The 20,709-nt window shown below is 43.9% G+C and overlaps 1 protein-coding gene across 1 annotated transcript in view; it reads right to left on the reverse strand.

The window, feature by feature from the left end:
• map3k13 (mitogen-activated protein kinase kinase kinase 13) overlaps positions 1 to 20,709 on the reverse strand; it is a 97,482-nt gene that overhangs the window by 16,068 nt on the left and 60,705 nt on the right. The window contains exons 5-12 of the mRNA XM_045704946.1: positions 14,647 to 14,805; positions 12,503 to 12,661; positions 12,182 to 12,290; positions 11,891 to 12,000; positions 10,087 to 10,203; positions 2,895 to 3,041; positions 1,935 to 2,712; positions 64 to 134 (exon numbers count right to left, since the gene is read on the reverse strand). Of these exons, the coding sequence (XP_045560902.1) occupies positions 64 to 134; positions 1,935 to 2,712; positions 2,895 to 3,041; positions 10,087 to 10,203; positions 11,891 to 12,000; positions 12,182 to 12,290; positions 12,503 to 12,661; positions 14,647 to 14,805 (1,650 nt within the window). The remainder of the gene's footprint in view (positions 1 to 63; positions 135 to 1,934; positions 2,713 to 2,894; positions 3,042 to 10,086; positions 10,204 to 11,890; positions 12,001 to 12,181; positions 12,291 to 12,502; positions 12,662 to 14,646; positions 14,806 to 20,709) is intronic.

Raw genomic sequence — 20,709 nt, forward strand, 5'->3', positions numbered from 1 at the left:
TGAAGAGCTGAGGAGCAGCGATGCAAATTATAGTAACGATTCATTTGAGGATCAGCCTCTCACCTCTGTCTCCGTGGAAACTCCACCTCGCTGTCCACCTCCCCCTCCTCCTCCTCTGATGACTCATCACCAGCCTGAGAGACGAAACATTAAAGACAGTTAGACATTAGAAGGAGGCTGGCCAACCTCCTTCACAGGGGAACCACCTCATCCCCTTTAAGACAGTCAGCCGTGTGAATGAACTGGGCTACAGAGGGACCACCTCATCCCCTTTAAGACAGTCAGCCGTGTGAATGAACTGGTCTACAGAGGAACCACCTCATCCCCTTTAAGACAGTCAGCCGTGTGAATAAACTGGTTTACAGAGGAACCACCTCATCCCCTTTAAGACAGTCAGCCGTGTGAATGAACTGGGCTACAGAGGAACCACTTCATCCCCTTTAAGACAGTCAGCCGTGTGAATGAACTGGGCTACAGAGGAACCACCTCATCCCCTTTAAGACAGTCAGCCGTGTGAATGAACTGGGCTACAGAGGAACCACTTCATCCCCTTTAAGACAGTCAGCCGTGTGAATGAACTGGGCTACAGAGGAACCACCTCATCCCCTTTAAGACAGTCAGCCGTGTGAATGAACTGGGCTACAGAGGAACCACTTCATCCCCTTTAAGACAGCCAGCCGTGTGAATGAACTGGGCTACAGAGGAACCACTTCATCCCCTTTAAGACAGTCAGCCGTGTGAATGAACTGGGCTACAGAAGAACCACCTCATCCCCTTTAAGACAGTCAGCCGTGTGAATGAACTGGGCTACAGAGGAACCACTTCATCCCCTTTAAGACAGCCAGCCGTGTGAATGAACTGGGCTACAGAGGAACCACCTCATCCCCTTTAAGACAGTCAGCCGTGTGAATGAACTGGGCTACAGAGGAACCACTTCATCCCCTTTAAGACAGTCAGCCGTGTGAATAAACTGGGCAACAGAGGAACCACCTCATCCCCTTTAAGACAGCCAGCCGTGTGAATGAACTGGGCTACAGAGGAACCACTTCATCCCCTTTAAGACAGTCAGCCGTGTGAATGAACTGGGCTACAGAGGAACCACCTCATCCCCTTTAAGACAGTCAGCCGTGTGAATGAACTGGGCTACAGAGGAACCACCTCATCCCCTTTAAGACAGTCAGCCGTGTGAATGAACTGGGCTACAGAGGAACCACCTCATCCCCTTTAAGACAGTCAGCCGTGTGAATGAACTGGGCTACAGAGGAACCACTTCACCCCCTTTAAGACAGTCAGCCGTGTGAATGAACTGGGCTACAGAGGGACCACCTCATCCCCTTTAAGACAGCCAGCCGTGTGAATGAACTGGGCTACAGAGGAACCACTTCATCCCCTTTAAGACAGTCAGCCGTGTGAATGAACTGGGCTACAGGGGAACCACCTCATCCCCTTTAAGACAGTCAGCCGTGTGAATAAACTGGGCTACAGAGGAACCACCTCATCCCCTTTAAGAATTCAGACAGGCTTCTGCTAATGTACAATTCTCTGAAGTGATGGGGGAGCAATCTCAGCATTTATACTAATAACTACACCTTTGACGCTCCTAGAAATAGGTAAAACTCTCCTCTCTCTCTGTCTCTGTCTCTCTCTCTGTCTCTCTCTCTGTCTCTCTCTCTGTCTCTCTCTGTCTCTCTCTCTGTGTCTCTCTGTGTCTCTCTGTCTCTCTCTCTGTCTCTCTCTCTGTCTCTCTCTCTCTCTCTCTCTCTCTCTCTGTCTCTCTCTCTGTCTCTCTCTCTGTCTCTCTCTCTCTCTCTCTCTCTGGCTCTCTCTCTGTCTCTCTCTCTGTCTCTCTCTCTGTCTCTGTCTCTGTCTCTCTCTGTGTCTCTCTGTCTCTGTCTCTCTGTCTCTGTCTCTCTGTCTCTCTGTCTCCGTCTTACCTTCCTGAGGGGCCTGAGGTTGCGTGGGAGGCCAGCTCCAGAGGGTAAGCTGCTCTTCCGAGCTGTATCTTGCTTCTCCTGCTGCTCTCCCTCTGCCGTGGGGTCAGGAACTCTGGACAGGGAGGGGGACGAGCCCTCACAGGTGGACAGCAGGGAGTAATGTGGCAGCTCTGGGTGGCTGGGGGCCGGGGGGGTCTCCTGGCAGTGCAGGCAGCCTGGGAAGGGGTGTGCCTGGCAGCAGGGGCACAGTGTCCCACCCCTCCCTCTGGGAGCCCTGAGACCTGACACAGAGATGCTGCGCTGGCGTGAATCTGACGCCACGGCCGTCGAGATGAGGTCAGGGCTGGCGCCGGACAGACGGCGTTGGAGGTGGTCTGTCTGGGGGCTTCGCAGGGCCGCGGCCGGGCCGAAGTAACGCAGGTTGTTGGCACAGTTAACCACCGCTTCCTCTCTGTTCTTCAGGGGCAGCAGAGGGCCCTGCGGTGGAGGGTGGTGGTGGTGCTCGTAGTGCTCTTGGACAGCACACCCGGTGGCAGGATGATGGTAGTGCTGCTCCCCTGGAGGCTGGTGCTGGTAGTGGTCTTCCGCCCCAGGCCCGGTCTTCAGAACCCCGGGGAAGTCGCTGTGGGAACCCTTGCTGTTGGCACGGCGATGCCGGGGCTTGCTGCGGTACCTCTGCTTGCCAGGTGGTGTGGAAACCTTGGGGCTGGCAGAGAGGGGCGAGGGGGATGGGAGCACCTCCACACTGGGGATGCCTTCGGAACGCAGCAGATCTGGCCTTGAGGGGGTCAGAGGTTAAAGGTCAGGGTGTGGTGTGTCAGTAGTAGTAGTAGTATACAAACACTGCTTCTAAAACAATACAAACATACTCGCCAAGGAACAATAAATGGTACGAGGGTGAGGTAAACCCTGTCCACACATGCCATTTCCCCCCATCTTTTATACAGTGAGAGCTCTGACCTCTTAGCAGGGGGCATCCCAGTCTTGTGGGAAATGCTGCCTTTCTTCTTGATGAATTTCTCTACGGCGTTGGGCCTGACGATGGGACGCACCAGGTGGGAACGCTTGTAGTTACCTGGATACTTCTTCTCCACAGCCAGCTCTCTCCTACGGGGGAGTTTATGGAGTTTAGTAATGAGACACTGACGACTCAGTCAAACTGCGTTTTGTTGGAGATCTTGGGGGACATTGACATCTAACTGTCTGTAGCTCAGGACCTGAAGCAAGGCTACGCATATTATTCTTGGTACCATTTGAAAGGAAACACTTTGAAGTTTGTAGAAATGTGAAATGAATGTAGGAGAGTATAACACATTAGATCTGATTAAAGATAATACAAAGGAAAAAACATGAGTTTTTGTTCCATCATCTTTGAACAGCAAAAGAGAAAGGCCATTATATCCATGTTATTGTGTGTCTGTGCCTATGTTTGTGTTGCTTCACAGTCCCTGCTGTTCCATAAGGTGTATTTTTATCAAATTTTACTGCTTGCATCAGTTACCTGATGTGGAATAGAGTTCCATGTAGTCATGGCTCTATGTAGTACTGTGCTCCTCCCATAGTCTGTTCTGGACTTGGGGACTGTGAAGAGACCTCTGGTGGCATGTCTTGTGGGGTATGGATGGGGTGTCTGAGCTGTGTGCCAGTAGTTTAAACAGACCTCTGGTGGCATGTCTTGTGGGGTATGTATGGGTGTCTGAGCTGTGTGCCAGTAGTTTAAACAGACGGTACATTCAACATGTCAATACCTCTCATAAATACAAGTAGTGATGAAGTCAATCTGTCCTCCATTTTGAGCCAAGAGAGATTGACATGCATATTATTAATGTTAGCTCTCTGTGTACATCCAAGGACCAGCATTTTTGTGGCACCTGCCCACACTACTGAATAGTCCAGGTGCGACAAAACTAGGGCCTGTAGGACCTGCCTTGTTGATAGTGCTGTTAAGAAGGTAGAAACTAGGGCCTGTAGGACCTGCCTTGTTGATAGTGTTGTTAAGAAGGTAGAAACTAGGGCCTGTAGGACCTGCCTTGTTGATAGTGCTGTGAAGAAGGTAGAAACTAGGGCCTGTAGGACCTGCCTTGTTGATAGTGTTGTTAAGAAGGTAGAAACTAGGGCCTGTAGGACCTGCCTTGTTGATAGTGCTGTTAAGAAGGTAGAAACTAGGGCCTGTAGGACCTGCCTTGTTGATAGTGTTGTTAAGAAGGTAGAAACTAGGGCCTGTAGGACCTGCCTTGTTGATAGTGTTGTTAAGAAGGTAGAAACTAGGGCCTGTAGGACCTGCCTTGTTGATAGTGTTGTTAAGAAGGTAGAAACTAGGGCCTGTAGGACCTGCCTTGTTGATAGTGTTGTTAAGAAGGTAGAAACTAGGGCCTGTAGGACCTGCCTTGTTGATAGTGTTGTTAAGAAGGTAGAAACTAGGGCCTGTAGGACCTGCCTTGTTGATAGTGTTGTTAAGAAGGTAGAAACTAGGGCCTGTAGGACCTGCCTTGTTGATAGTGTTGTTAAGAAGGTAGAAACTAGGGCCTGTAGGACCTGCCTTGTTGATAGTGCTGTTAAGAAGGCAGAGCAGCGCTTTATTATGGACAGACTTCTCCCCATCTTAGCTACTGTTGTATCAATATGTTTTGACCATGACAGTTTACAATCCAGGGTTACTCCAACCAGTTTAGTCACCTCAACTTGCTCAATTTACACTTTATTTATTGCAAAATTTAGTTGAGGTTTAGGGTTTAGTGAATGATTTGTCCCAAATACAATGCTTTTAGTTTTAGAGATATTTAGGACAAAGTTATTCCTTGCCACCCACTCTGAAACTAACTGTAATTCTTTGTTAAGTGTTGCAGTAATTTCAGTCGCTGTAGTAGCTGGCTTTACTCAAAGCCAGTGGCATGTTGTTGGTGAAGATTGAAAAAAGCAAGGGGCCTAAACAGCTGCCCTGGGGAACTCCTGATTCTACCTGGATTATGTGGGAGAGGCTTCCATTAAAGAACACCCTCTGTGTTCTGTTAGACAGGTAACTCTTTATCCACATTATAGCAGGGGGTGTAAAGCCATAACACATACGTTTTTCCAGCAGCAGACTATAATCAATAGACTTCAATGCGGCTTTTGACTAACAAAACAGCCCCCCCAATCTTTTTATCATCAATTTCTCTCAGCCAATCATCAGTTATATGTGTAAGTGCTGTACTGGTTGAATGTCCTTCCCTATAAGCCTGAGGGTACACACTCTCTAGTAGGCTTAAATTGAAGATGTGGCAAATAGGAGTGGCAATATCATCTGCTATCATCCTCAGTAATTTTCCATCCAAGTTGTCAGACCCCGGTGGCTTGTCATTGTTGATAGACAACAATCATTTTTTCACCTCTTCCACACTGACTTTACATAATTAAAAATTACAATGCTTGTCTTTCATAATTTTGGTCAGATATAGTTGGATGTGTAGTGTCAGTGTTTGTTGCTGGCATGTCATCCCTAAGTTTGATAATCTTACCAATAAAAAGTCATTAAAGTAGTTGGTAATATCAGTGGCTTTAGTGATGAATGAGCATCTGATTCAATGAATGATGGAGCTGAGTTTGCCTTTTTCCCCAAAATTTCATTTAAGATGCTCCAAAGCTTTTTATTATCATTCTCTATGTCATTTATCTTTGTTTCATAGTGTAGTTTTATTTTATTTTTATTCAGTTTAGTCACATGATTTCTCAATTTGCAGTACGTTTTGCCAGTCAGTTGGGCTGCCAGACCTATTTGCAGTTCCTTTTGCCTCGTCCCTCTCAACCATACCATTTTTCAATTCCTCATCAATCCACAGGGATTTAACAGTTTTTACAGTCATTTTCTTAATGGTTTATTAGTAACTGGAATAAGCAATTTCATAAATGTGTCAAGTGCAGCGTCTGGTTGCTTCTCATTACACACCACAGATCAGCAAATATTATTTACATCATCAACATATGAATCACTACAAAACTTATTGTATGACCTCTTATACACTATATTAGGCCCAGCCGGGTCTTTTATTAGTGTTTAGCAGAGAGTCAACCAGCTCTTTGAAATTCAGTTTCAACTGTTCAGAGCTGCCCTTCATAATGTCATTAAAACCCACATGGACTAGGATAGAATCAATGTCCATGTCCTGATGTAGTACATTCAGGACCAGCTTAGTAATGTCATTTACTGGAGCTCCAGGACGGGACATTGTTTTTGCACTGGGAATGGTCACATTTCTTACCATGGAACTGCCCAAAACCATGGCTGGCGAGAAGGACGAGGAAATCAACCCACTCCCACGTTTCACAGGATTCGGAGAAGCCTTTATGGACCTGCGAGAGGCGGGATAACTTGAGCCCGTTGCTCCCGGCGCCTGATGCAGTCCTCTGACAGTTGGAGAAGCAATCCAGAGCAGGGATGGAAGGTTGCCGACGTCGACTTCGAAACCGTAGGAGTAGGCACTGTGGCCACAGACACAGGTACTCCCAGTGACGAAGGTGCAGGACGATCAGGCTCCAGTGCGGAAAAACTATTAGTTGTTTGTATCCGCTACGGGCCTCTCGTTGGGAGTGTAGACTGCTTCGCGGGAGGCCTCTGTCTTCGGCTTCCACGGCTTGTGACATGCGACCATCGATGATTGCCATCGTCCTCTTACTGTGCTCCTTCGACTCCGCTATCAGATGGGCGAGCTCCGGGCAACACCGGCCAGTCGGATAATGACAAACGACAAGGCAGAGATGCATCCGACAGGCGCGAACTCCGTCAAGCCACCGGCGTAGAAAAGGTAATCATTCCTCTCTGCGTTTTCCCCAGTTTCTTACGTAGGCTGGTGACCTGCGTGATCAAGGAAGTCACCTCAAGCCTATAATCCTCGGCAAGCAAACAATTGCCGCATTGGAACTGAGTGATTCGGTTTGTCCCGAAACAAAGTGTAATTTATACAACTCCTACAGCACTGAAACCAGTCATTTACTTCTCCAGATAAAGAGGGCTCCATTGCAAAACAAATCTGGTACCAACTTTGTTAGCATGATGGCTAGCAGCTTAGCGGCTCTGTCAAGCAGGTTTCAACCTGTCTGTTAAGCGGGATTCAAGCAGGCTTCAACCTGCCTGTTAAGCAGTTAGCATGATGGCTAGCAGCTTAGCGGCTTCAACCTGTCTGTTAAGCAGTTAGCATGATGGCTAGCAGCTTAGCGGCATCAACCTGTCTGTTAAGCAGTTAGCATGATGGCTAGCAGCTTAGCGGCTTCAACCTGTCTGTTAAGCAGTTAGCATGATGGCTAGCAGCTTAGCGGCTTCAACCTGTCTGTTAAGCAGTTAGCATGATGGCTAGCAGCTTAGCGGCTTCAACCTGTCTGTTAAGCAGTTAGCATGATGGCTAGCAGCTTAACGGCTTCAACCTGTCTGTTTAGCGGGACAAGAAATAGCGGTCCTAGCAGTTAAAAGCGAACGGCGTTGCGGAATCCATGCAAAAACAAGTTTGGTATTTATATTTAACGAATATTGGTTATGTTTCAGTAAAATATAACAAATCGATTGTTTCCAGCATAGTGTTCAGCTGCGCACGCTGATGACGTAACTTGTGCATATCGCCCTCCTGTTCTTCCTATAACAGTAGTATAATGTAGGGTCCATATTGCTAGTGTCTACGAGAGAGTTTAGACAATCTAGGGTGTAATTATTTTGATTCACATTAGAATTGTTCGGCTAGTATGGACTCCATTTTGACTCTATAACAGTAGTATGATGAAGGTGTAGTACAGATGTAGGATCTTATTTTGATCACGTTGTGCAGGAAATGTCCTGCTACGCAGGAAATGCAAACTTGTAATGTATTCGAGGTTTAAAAAAGGCTTCTTAAATTGGTAGTAATTTCCAATTTTAAAATGTATATTTGATTTGGCCACCGCGGTTCTGACAAAACAAATAACAACCCCCTACAAAAATGTACATTTCCAATTGCTGCAGGATTATATTCCTGCTGTGAGAATCTGGTCAAATTAAAATCTTACATAGATGCGGTAAAGAGGTAAATCGAACTCGACCAAAAGAATGGAATTGCAATGGAAATGTGTGGGTGAAAGATCCCATGTCTCCTTATTGCCCCCCAGAATTTTTTTTGCCTATATACTGTTTATGTGTATTTCATAATATGTCGAGGTAAAAATTGAAGTATAATGCTTGAATGGATGTCAACCCCAACACATCCTGATCTGTTTCACCTGTCTTTGTGCTTGTCTCCACCACCCACCAAGGTGTCTCTCATCTCCCCCATGGTTTTATACCTGCGTTCTCTGTTTGTCTGTTGCTAGCTCGTCTTGTCTCGTCAAGCCTACCAGCGTGTTTCTCGTTACTCCGTGTTTCTCCGTTTCTCCGTTCCTGTTTTGTAGTCCTCCCGATTCTGACCATTCTGCCTGCCCTGACCCTGAGCCAGCCTGCCATACCATTCTGCCTGCCCTGACCCTGAGCCAGCCTGCCATACCATTCTGCCTGCCCTGACCCTGAGCCAGCCTGCCATACCATTCTGCATGCCCTGACTCCGAGCCAGCCTGCTGGTGTGGGAGCAACAATCCACTGTTTGCCTCAATCTAGAGGAGTTTGTGGTGGAGGTTAGGAAGGAGTTCGATTCTCCGTTGTCCGGGAGAGAGGCTGCTTGGAAGCTACACCGACTGCATCAAAACTCCCGCAGTGTGGCAGACTATGCGGTACATTTTCGCACGTTGGCTGCTGGAACACGGAATCTCTTTTCGACACGTTCCTTTACGGATTATCAGAGGAGGTTAAAGACGAGCTCGCTACCATGGAACTTCCCACGGACCTCGCCTCCCTCATCACCTTGACCTTATGGATCGATGGCCGGCTACGGGAATGTAGGAGGGAGAGGAGGTCTGTTCCTGGTCACACTCACTCATCCACTGCTCCAACCTCGCCTCCGAGAAATCACGGAAGTTCCCGACGTCCACCGAGAGAATCCGATGGTACCGAGTACTCTGGTGAGCCGTACGGGGGTTTTTCCAATCTCCCATTACTCGTACCCCACTCCATGCCACCCTGTTGTGGGGTGACCAGGCCAAATCTCTCTGGGTGCTCATTGACTCTGGGGCCGACGAGAGCTTTTTATCGACGCTACCTTGGTGTCGATGCTGGGTATCTCCACTCAACCCCTCTTTATTCCCATGGACGTCAGAGCGCTGGATGGGCGCTCTATTGGCAGAGTCACCCGCAATACGGTTCCTATCAACCTACGAGTATCAGGAAATCACAGTGAGTGTATGTCGTTCCTGCTCATAGAATCTCCCCATGTACTCGTGATTTTGGGGTACTCATGGCTCCAGAAGCACAATCCCTGATTGACTGGGCTACTGGTTCTATCGTGGGTTGGATCCCGTTCTGCCATGCGCATTGTCTTAAGTCGGCACAGCCTGCCCCGGGACGTCTTCCTGCAGGCTTGGGAGAAGCTTCGGATCTCTCCGCTATTCTTGCGGAGTACCTGGACCTCCGGGAGGTCTTCAACAAGTCCCGTGCTACGTCTCTCCCTCCGCATCGAACCTCTGACTGCGCCATTGACCTGGGCAGAAGAACAGACTGAAGCTACCCACCAGCAGCCTGAATGAGGAATTCATGGTGAGCCGTACAGGGAGGTGCTGCGATACTAGGAGACAAGGGGACCCGGAAGTCTCCTAGGCCGGGATAGAGGTGAGGACAGGAAGCAAGTGGAGGGTTCAGGAACAAGTGGAGCAGGCTGAGTCACGGCTATGGTGTGCACAGTGTGCCACAGTGTGCTGGTGGGCATTACAACACCACGCTACTACCACCTCGGGGGCGGCTTTACTCCCTGTTTTCTAGACCTTCCGAGAGTTAGCATTCAGTTAGCATTCAGAGTTAGCATTCAGCAGTCACTTCTTCTAAACCTGAAAAGGGACAACTTCTACATGTTATACTTCTACATGTTATACTTCTACATGTTATGCAGCTAAAACAGCCCAAAATATCCAAATCGGACTTTAGAAAACACTTTGTGAGCACGTTACAATATATCAATCATGACGGATTTGACTAATATCCACTGAGTTAGATCAGATTTGTTGAATGTGTTCCAGTCTGGCTCCTTTACCGCACCGACGTAGTAGGATACAGGTTCCCTTCTATACGTACTTGATGAGCTCCTTCTCGCGGACCTCCAGCTGTAGCATGATGGCACTCAGCTCCATGTAGAGGTTGTTAGCTCTCTCCAACTTCCTCTCATAGTGCTCCCTGATGTCCAGGGCGTGTCTAGAGAAAGAGACAGGAAGCTCAACACACATCTACCGACAGTTGTAGTGGGAAGTTTACATTCACTTAGGTTGGAGTCATTAAAACTCGGTTTTTCAACCACTCCACACATTTCTTGTTAACAAACCATACTTTTGGGAAATCGGTTAGGACATCTACTTCATGCATGACACAAGTAATTTTTCCAACAATTGTTTGCAGACAGATTATTTCACTTATAATTCACTGTATCACAATTCCAGTGGGTCAGAAGTTTACTGTGCCTTTTAAACAGCTTGGAAAATTCCAGAAAATTATGTAATGGCTTTAGAAGCTTCTGATAGGCTAATTGACATCACTTGAGTCAATTGGAGGTGTACCTGTGGATGTATTTCAAAGTCTACCTTCAAACTCAGTGCCTCTTTGCTTGACATCATGGGGAAATCAAAAGAAATCAGCCAAGACCTCAGAAGAAAAATTGTAGACCTCCACAAGTCTGGTTCATTCTTGGGAGCAATTTCCAAACGCCTGAAGGTACCATGTTCATCTGTACGAACAACAGTACGGAAGTATAAACACCATGAGCCCACGCAGCCATCATACCGCACAGGAAGGAGATGCATTCTGTCTCCTAGACATGAACATACTTTGGTGCGAAAAGTGCAAATCAATCCAGAACAACAGCAAAGGATCTTGTGAAGATGCTGGAGGAAACAGGTACAAAAGTATCTATATCCACAGTGAAACGAGTCCTATATCGACATAACCTGAAAGGCCACTCAGCAAGGATGAAGCCACTGCTCCAAAACCGCCATAAAAAAAGCCAGACTACGGTTTGCAACTGCACATGGGGACAAAGATCGTACTTTTTGGAGAAATGTCCTCTGGTCTGATGAAACAAAAATAGAATTGTTTGGCCATAATGACCATCGTTATGTTTGAAGGAAAAAGGGGGAGGCTTGCAAGCTGAAGAACACCATCCCAACCGTGAAGCACAGGGGTGGCAGCATCATGTTGTAGGGGTGCTTTGCTGCAGGAGGGACTGGTGCACTTCACAAAATAGATGGCATCATGAGGTGGGAAAATTATGTGGATATATTGAAGCAACATCTCAAGACATCAGTCAGGACGTTAAAGCTTGGTCGCAATCCAAATGGACAATGACCCGAAGTATACTTCCAAAGTTGTGGCAAAATAGCTTAAGGACAACAAAGTCAAGGTATTGGAGTGGCCATCACAAAGCCCTGACCTCAATCCTATAGAACATTTGTGGGCAGAACTGAAAAAGCGGGTGCGAGCAAGGAGGCCTACAAACCTGACTCAGTTACACCAGCTCTGTCAGGAGGAATGGGCCAAAATTCACCCAACTTATTGTGGGAAGCTTGTGGAAGGCTACCTGAAACGTTTGACCCAAGTTAAACAATTTAAAGGCAACGCTACCAAATACTAATTGAGTGTATGTAAACTTCTGACCCACTGGGAATGTGATGAAAGAAATTAAAGCTGAAATAAATAATTCTCTCTACTATTATTCTGACATTTCACATTCTTAAAATAAAGTGGTGATCCTAACTGACCTAAGACAGGGAATTTTTACTAGGATTAAATGTGAGGAATGGTGAAAAACTGAGTTTCAATGTATTTAGCTAAGGTGTATGTAAACTTCAGACTTCTTCAACTGTATTTCCAAACTATCTCTCTCTCCTACCTGAGTTCATCTCTCCTGCGTTTGATCAGCTCCTCATCCAATCGGTGGATGCAGGTTCCTTCAGACTTGATCTTCTCAAAGTGTTTCCTCACCTCCTCCCTCCACTCAGACTGACACAATGGGGAAATGGACACAAAGGGTTAAATATCAGTACACTACAGGGTGGGGAATGGTCTATAAAGCCAGGTATGCTACGGGCTTAGAATGATCTGTAAGGACAGGTATGCTAGGGGCCTTAGAATGGTCTATAAAGCCAGGTATGCTAGGGGCTTAGAATGGTCGTGTTCTCACCTGAGACTTGAAGTAGGTCTCCTGAGGAGCTCCCAGGATATCCGCCGAGGCGATGTCCAGATGGAGCAGGATTTGACGGAATGATGGACGATTTCTGGGCTTCCCTTGCCTGGAGGGGAGGAGAAAGGCAAACAACAAGGAGAGAGAGAGAGAGGAGGAGAAGAAGAAGAAGAAGAGAGCGGAGTGGAGAGAAACCGGGGAAAAAAAAGAGGAAGGAGATGGAGAGATTACATGAATCCATGTTATTATAAAGGCAGGATATTACCTAGAATATCCGCAGGGGTGTGTGTGTGATATCTATGTCAGATCTGGGTATCTCACCACGTCTGCTTCATGAGGATCTTGAACCCATCGGGACAGGTAGAGGGAACGGGAAGGTGAAGGCTGTTGCTCCCAACGCCCCAGATGATGGCCGAGGAGTCCACGTCTTTATAGGGGATCTCTCCGGTCAGCAGCTCCCATAACACCACGCCGAACGACCTGCCGACCACACAGAGGATGTTATAACACCACGCCGAACGACCTGCTAAACCACACAGAGGATGTTATAACACCACGCCGAACCACCACGCCCTGCCGACCACACAGAGGATATTATAACACCACGCCAAACCACCACGCCCTGCCAACCACACAGAGGATATTATAACACCACGCCCTGCCGACCACACAGAGGATATTATGACACCACGCCGACCACACAGAGGATATTATAACACCACGCCCCGCCGACCACACAGAGAATATTATAACACCACGCCCCGCCGACCACACAGAGGATATTATAACACCACGCCCCGCCGACCACACATAGGATATTATAACACCACGCCCTGCCGACCACACAGAGGATATTATAACACCACGCCCTGCCGACCACACAGAGGATATTATAACACCACGCCAAGACCACACAGAGGATATTATAACACCACGCCCTGCCGACCACACAGAGGATATTATAACACCACGCCCTGCCGACCACACAGAGAATATTATAACACCACGCCCTGCCGACCACACAGAGGATATTATAACACCACGCCCTGCCGACCACACAGAGGATATTATAACACCACGCCCTGCCGACCACACAGAGGATATTATAACACCACGCCCTGCCGACCACACAGAGGATATTATAACACCACGCCCTGCCGACCACACAGAGGATATTATAACACCACGCCCCGCCGACCACACAGAGGATATTATAACACCACGCCCGCCGACCACACAGAGGATATTATAACACCACGCCCTGTCGACCACACAGAGGATATTATAACACCACGCCGCCCACACAGAGGATATTATAACACCACGCCCCGCCGACCACACAGAGGATATTATAACACCACGCCCCGCCGACCACACAGAGGATATTATAACACCACGCCAAACCACACAGAGGATATTATAACACCACGCCCTGCCGACCACACAGAGGATATTATAACACCACGCCCTGTCGACCACACAGAGGATATTATAAACACTGTGCTATATTAACTTCCTCCCAACATAACCCCACAGGACACATGGAAAGTGTTCAGACCCCTTGACTTTTCCCACATTTTGCTACGTTACAGTCTTATTCTAAAAAAAATATGAAATAATTATTTTTCCTCACCAATCTACACACAATATCCCATAATGACAAAGTGAAAACAGGTTTCTTGAAATTTTTGCAAATTTATAAAAATAAGAAAAAAAAACCTGAAATATCACATTTACACAAGTATTCAGACCCTTGACTCAGTACTTTGTTGAAGCACCTTTGGCAGCGATTACAGCCTTGAGTCTTCTTGGGTATGACGCTACAAGCTTGGCACACCTGTATTTGGGGAGTTTCTCCCATTCTTCTCTGCAGATCCTCTCAAGCTCTGTAAGGTTGGATGGGGAGTGTCGCTGCACAGCTATTTTCAGGTCTCTCCAGAGATGTTCGATCGGGTTCAAGTCCGGGCTCTGGCTGGGCCACTCAAGGACATTCAGAGACTTGTCCCGAAGCCACTCCTGCGTTGTTCTTGGCTGTGTGCTTAGGGTCGTTGTCCTGTTAGAAGGTGAACCTTCACCCCATTCTGAGGTCCTGAGCGCTCTAGAAGGTTTTCATCAAGGATCTCTATATTTTGCTCCGTTCATCTTTCCCTCGATCCTGACTAGTCTCCCAGTCCCTGCCCCTTGAAAAACATCCTCACAACATGATGCATGATTTTTTAAAATAAATTTGCAAACATTTCTAAAAACCTATTTTCACTTTGTCATTATGGGGTATTGTGATGTCATTACGGGGTATTGTGATGTCATTACGGGGTAAACAATTAAAAACATTTGAATCATGAAATATACTTTACGCAACATTTTACACCTCTCTGTTGGTCTGAATTTGCGGGTGTTTTTACGCACCAGCCGGGCTTCTGGGACTGCGTCGCGGTTCTCTTTCGATTATTTATCGCTGTACTCACCAGATGTCTACTTTCTCAGACACCGGTTCGTTCCTGATGACCTCTGGGGCCATCCAGGCCACCGTACCGGCGAACGACATCTGAGTGCTCTTATCGCTGAGCTCCTTGGACGTCCCGAAGTCACTGATCTTCACGGTATCTTGTTGGGTCACCAGCACGCTGAGGTAGAAGAGGGGAATCATAAAACAATAGGACCTCGATGGAGAAAACGTCAATAGCTCATAACCTCAACACACAACCTGAATTTGGTCAACAACACTGGTCCATAATATAAAACATAAGCACAAAGCTCGAACAGAAATACAACTCAGACAAAGATTCCTTTCCCATCACACAGACAGTAGTGAAAGGACTCAGCTGTCCAAAACATGAGACAGACAGACAGACAGACAGACAGAGATCTTTGAGACTGACAGACAGACAGGTCTTTGAGACTGACAGACAGACAGACAGGTCTTTGAGACAGACAGACAGACAGACAGGTCTTTGAGACAGACAGACAGACAGACAGACAGACAGACAGACAGACAGACAGACAGACAGACAGACAGACAGACAGACAGAGAGGTCTTTGAGACAGACGGACGGACGGACAGACAGACAGGTCTTTGAGACTGACAGACAGACAGGTCTTTGAGACAGACGGACAGACAGACAGACAGGTCTTTGAGACGGACGGACAGACAGACAGACAGACAGACAGACAGACAGACAGACAGACAGACAGACAGACAGGTCTTTGAGACAGACGGACGGAGGGACAGACAGACAGGTCTTTGAGACTGACAGACAGACAGGTCTTTGAGACAGACGGACAGACAGACAGACAGGTCTTTGAGACAGACAGACAGACAGACAGGTCTTTGAGACAGACAGACAGACAGACAGACAGACAGACAGACAGACAGACAGAGTCTTTGTATTGTAATGATTCTGTTCAGGAAGTCACAGCGACCTACAGCGTATTCCTCCTGTATCTGTCTAATACTGCTGACTAACACAGTTTAATACTGCTGACTAACACAGTTTAATACTGCTGACTAACACAGTTTAATACTGCTGACTAACACAGTTTAATACTGCTGATTAACAGAGATTAATACTGCTGACTAACAGAGATTAATACTGCTGACTAACACAGTTTAATACTGCTGACTAACACAGTTTAATACTGCTGATTAACAGAGATTAATACTGCTGACTAACAGTTTAATACTGCTGACTAACAGAGATTAATACTGCTGACTAACACAGTTTAATACTGCTGACTAACACAGTTTAATACTGCTGACTAACACAGTTTAATACTGCTGACTAACACAGTTTAATACTGCTGACTAACAGAGATTAATACTGCTGACTAACACAGTTTAATACTGCTGATTAACATAGTTTAATACTGCTGATTAACAGAGATTAATACTGCTGACTAACAGAGATTAATACTGCTGACTAACAGAGATTAATACTGCTGACTAACACAGTTTAATACTGCTGATTAACATAGTTTAATACTGCTGATTAACAGAGATTAATACTGCTGATTAACAGAGTTTAATACTGCTGATTAACAGAGATTAATACTGCTGACTAACAGAGATTAATACTGCTGACTAACACAGTTTAATACTGCTGATTAACATAGTTTAATACTGCTGATTAACAGAGTTTAATACTGCTGATTAACAGAGATTAATACTGCTGATTAACATAGTTTAATACTGCTGATTAACAGAGATTAATACTGCTGACTAACAGAGATTAATACTGCTGACTAACACAGTTTAATACTGCTGATTAACAGAGATTAATACTGCTGACTAACAGAGATTAATAATGCTGATTAACAGAGATGAATACTGCTGACTAACAGAGATTAATACTGCTGACTAACACAGTTTAATACTGCTGATTAACAGAGATTAATACTGCTGACTAACAGAGATTAATACTGCTGATTAACAGAGATGAATACTGCTGACTAACAGAGATTAATACTGCTGATTAACAGAGATTAATACTGCTGATTAACAGAGATTAATACTGCTGACTAATAGAGTTTAATACTGCTGATTAACAGAGATTAATACTGCTGATTAACAGAGTTTAATACTGCTGATTAACAGAGATTAATACTGCTGATTAACAGAGATTAATACTGCTGATTAACAGAGATTAATACTGCTGACTAACAGAGTTTAATACTGCTGATTAACAGAGATTAATACTGCTGATTAACAGAGATTAATACTGCTGATTAACAGAGTTTAATACTGCTGATTAACAGAGATTAATACTGCTGACTAACAGAGATTAATACTGCTGACTAACACAGTTTAATACTGCTGATTAACAGAGATTAATACTGCTGACTAACAGAGATTAATACTGCTGATTAACCTGTTGGGGCTCGGGGGCAGTATTGAGACATTTTGAAAAAAATATGTCCCCATTTTTAACTGCCTCCTACACCAACTCAGAAGCTAGGATATGCATATTATTAACACATTCGGATAGAAAACACTGAATTTTCTAAAACAGTTTGAATGGTGTCTGTAAGTATAACAAAACTCATATTGCAGGCAAAAACCTGTGAAAAATAGATCAAAAAAAATGTGAATTTTGTGACTGTACTATTTAGTGTCATTGTTTTATAGATACCATAGTGAGAAAGGATTCATTTCGCAACACCTACGGCTTCCACTAGATGTCAACGATCTTTATAAAGTTGTTTGAAGCGTCTATGATAAACAGAGAGCAAATTAGAATCCGAGGAAGTTGACATGTCATCACTTCATTTTTTTGCGCCTGCGCATAAATCTGAGAAACGTGAGTTTGTCATCATTTTTTATCTAGACATAGGATAGGTTGTGTGAAAATATTACTGATGTTTAACGTTAAAAATGGACCAAAAGATTAATGCTAAACAACATTTGACATGTTTGAACGAACATAAATAGATTATTTACTAGGTTTTTTTAGCTTTTCGGCGTGATTTTACCAGCCCCCCACCACGTTTTGTGGGAGCATAATGAACGCTAAGTACTTGGTGTTATTTGGACATAAATTATGAACTTTGTCAAAAGAAACCACATTTGTTCCGGACCTGGAATGCCTTCCGGACCTGGGATCCTGCCTTCTGATGGAGATAATCAAAGGTAAGGGGATATTTACAATGTTATTATCGATTTTAGATGATGCTAACTGTATAGCATAGCCTGTTGTTCTTAGCATAGCACCCCGTTTATTGCAAAATGTGATTTCCCAGTAAAGTTATTTTGAGATCTGGCCATTCGGTAGCAATTACGAGATGATAATATATTATTCTTTGAATGACAATATTATAATTTACCAATGTTTTCGAATAGTAATTTTGTTATGTTCACCGGAAGCATTTCAGAGAAGAAAAAAATCTGAATTTCACGCTACTGTAAAATGCTGTTTTTGGATATAAATATGAACTTGATGGAACAAAAAATGCATGTATTGTATAACATAATGTCCTAGGAGTGTCATCTGATGGAGATTGACAAAAGTTAGTTTATAATTCAAGCTGGTTTCTGCTTTTGGTGACGCCTGACCTTGAATTGAAAATGGATGTTTGTACTTTTGTGGCTATGTACTGTCCTAACATAATCTAACTTTATGCTTTTGCTGTAAAGCCTCTTTGAAAATCGAACAATGTGGTTAGATTAAGGAGATGTTTATCATTTAAATTGTGTAAAATAGTTGATTGTTTGAGAAATTGAAATTATTAGATTTTTGATGTTTTGAATTTCCAGCCTTGTTAGCAATCCCGGCTCGGGGTTCATTGCTAACCTGTAGCCCCAACAGGTTAACAGAGATTAATACTGCTGACTAACAGAGATTAATACTGCTGATTAACAGAGATTAATACTGCTGATTAACAGAGATTAATACTGCTGACTAATAGAGTTTAATACTGCTGATTAACAGAGTTTAATACTGCTGATTAACAGAGATTAATACTGCTGATTAACAGAGATTAATACTGCTGATTAACAGAGATTAATACTGCTGACTAACAGAGTTTAATACTGCTGATTAACAGAGATTAATACTGCTGATTAACAGAGATTAATACTGCTGATTAACAGAGATTAATACTGCTGATTAACAGAGATTAATACTGCTGATTAACAGAGATTAATACTGCTGACTAACAGAGATTAATACTGCTGACTAACAGAGATTAATACTGCTGATTAACAGAGATTAATACTGCTGACTAACAGAGATTAATACTGCTGATTAACAGAGATTAATACTGCTGACTAACAGAGATTAATACTGCTGACTAACACAGTTTAATACTGCTGATTAACAGAGATTAATACTGCTGACTAACAGAGATTAATACTGCTGACTAACACAGTTTAATACTGCTGATTAACAGAGATTAATAGTGCTGACTAACAGAGATTAATACTGCTGATTAACAGAGATTATTACTGCTGACTAACAGAGATTAATACTGCTGATTAACAGAGATTAATACTGCTGACTAACAGAGATTAATACTGCTGATTAACAGAGATTAATACTGCTGACTAACAGAGATTAATACTGCTGACTAACACAGTTTAATACTGCTGATTAACAGAGATTAATACTGCTGACTAACAGAGATTAATACTGCTGACTAACACAGTTTAATACTGCTGATTAACATAGTTTAATACTGCTGATTAACAGAGATTAATACTGCTGATTAACAGAGTTTAATACTGCTGATTAACAGAGATTAATACTGCTGACTAACAGAGATTAATACTGCTGACTAACACAGTTTAATACTGCTGATTAACATAGTTTAATACTGCTGATTAACAGAGTTTAATACTGCTGATTAACAGAGATTAATACTGCTGATTAACATAGTTTAATACTGCTGATTAACAGAGATTAATACTGCTGACTAACAGAGATTAATACTGCTGACTAACACAGTTTAATACTGCTGATTAACAGAGATTAATACTGCTGACTAACAGAGATTAATAATGCTGATTAACAGAGATTAATACTGCTGACTAACAGAGATTAATACTGCTGACTAACACAGTTTAATACTGCTGATTAACAGAGATTAATACTGCTGACTAACAGAGATTAATACTGCTGACTAACACAGTTTAATACTGCTGACTAACAGAGATTAATACTGCTGATTAACAGAGATTAATACTGCTGACTAACACAGTTTAATACTGCTGATTAACAGAGATTAATAGTGCTGACTAACAGAGATTAATACTGCTGATTAACAGAGATTAATACTGCTGACTAACAGAGATTAATACTGCTGATTAACAGAGATTAATACTGCTGATTAACAGAGATTAATACTGCTGACTAACAGAGATTAATACTGCTGATTAACACAGTTTAATACTGCTGACTAACAGAGATTAATACTGCTGATTAACAGAGATTAATACTGCTGACTAACAGAGATTAATACTGCTGATTAACAGAGATTAATACTGCTGACTAACAGAGATTAATACTGCTGACTAACACAGTTTAATACTGCTGACTAACAGAGATTAATACTGCTGATTAACAGAGATTAATACTGCTGACTAACACAGTTTAATACTGCTGATTAACAGAGATTAATACTGCTGACTAACAGAGATTAATACTGCTGATTAACAGAGATTAATACTGCTGACTAACAGAGATTAATACTGCTGACTAACACAGTTTAATACTGCTGACTAACACAGTTTAATACTGCTGATTAACAGAGATTAATAGTGCTGACTAACAGAGATTAATACTGCTGATTAACAGAGATTAATACTGCTGACTAACAGAGATTAATACTGCTGATTAACAGAGATTAATACTGCTGATTAACAGAGATTAATACTGCTGACTAACAGAGATTAATACTGCTGATTAACACAGTTTAATACTGCTGACTAACAGAGATTAATACTGCTGATTAACAGAGATTAATACTGCTGATTAACAGAGATTAATACTGCTGACTAACAGAGATTAATACTGCTGATTAACAGAGATTAATACTGC

Source organism: Salmo salar, chromosome ssa21 (assembly GCF_905237065.1).
Source record: "Salmo salar chromosome ssa21, Ssal_v3.1, whole genome shotgun sequence".
Taxonomy (NCBI): Eukaryota; Metazoa; Chordata; class Actinopteri; order Salmoniformes; family Salmonidae; genus Salmo; species Salmo salar.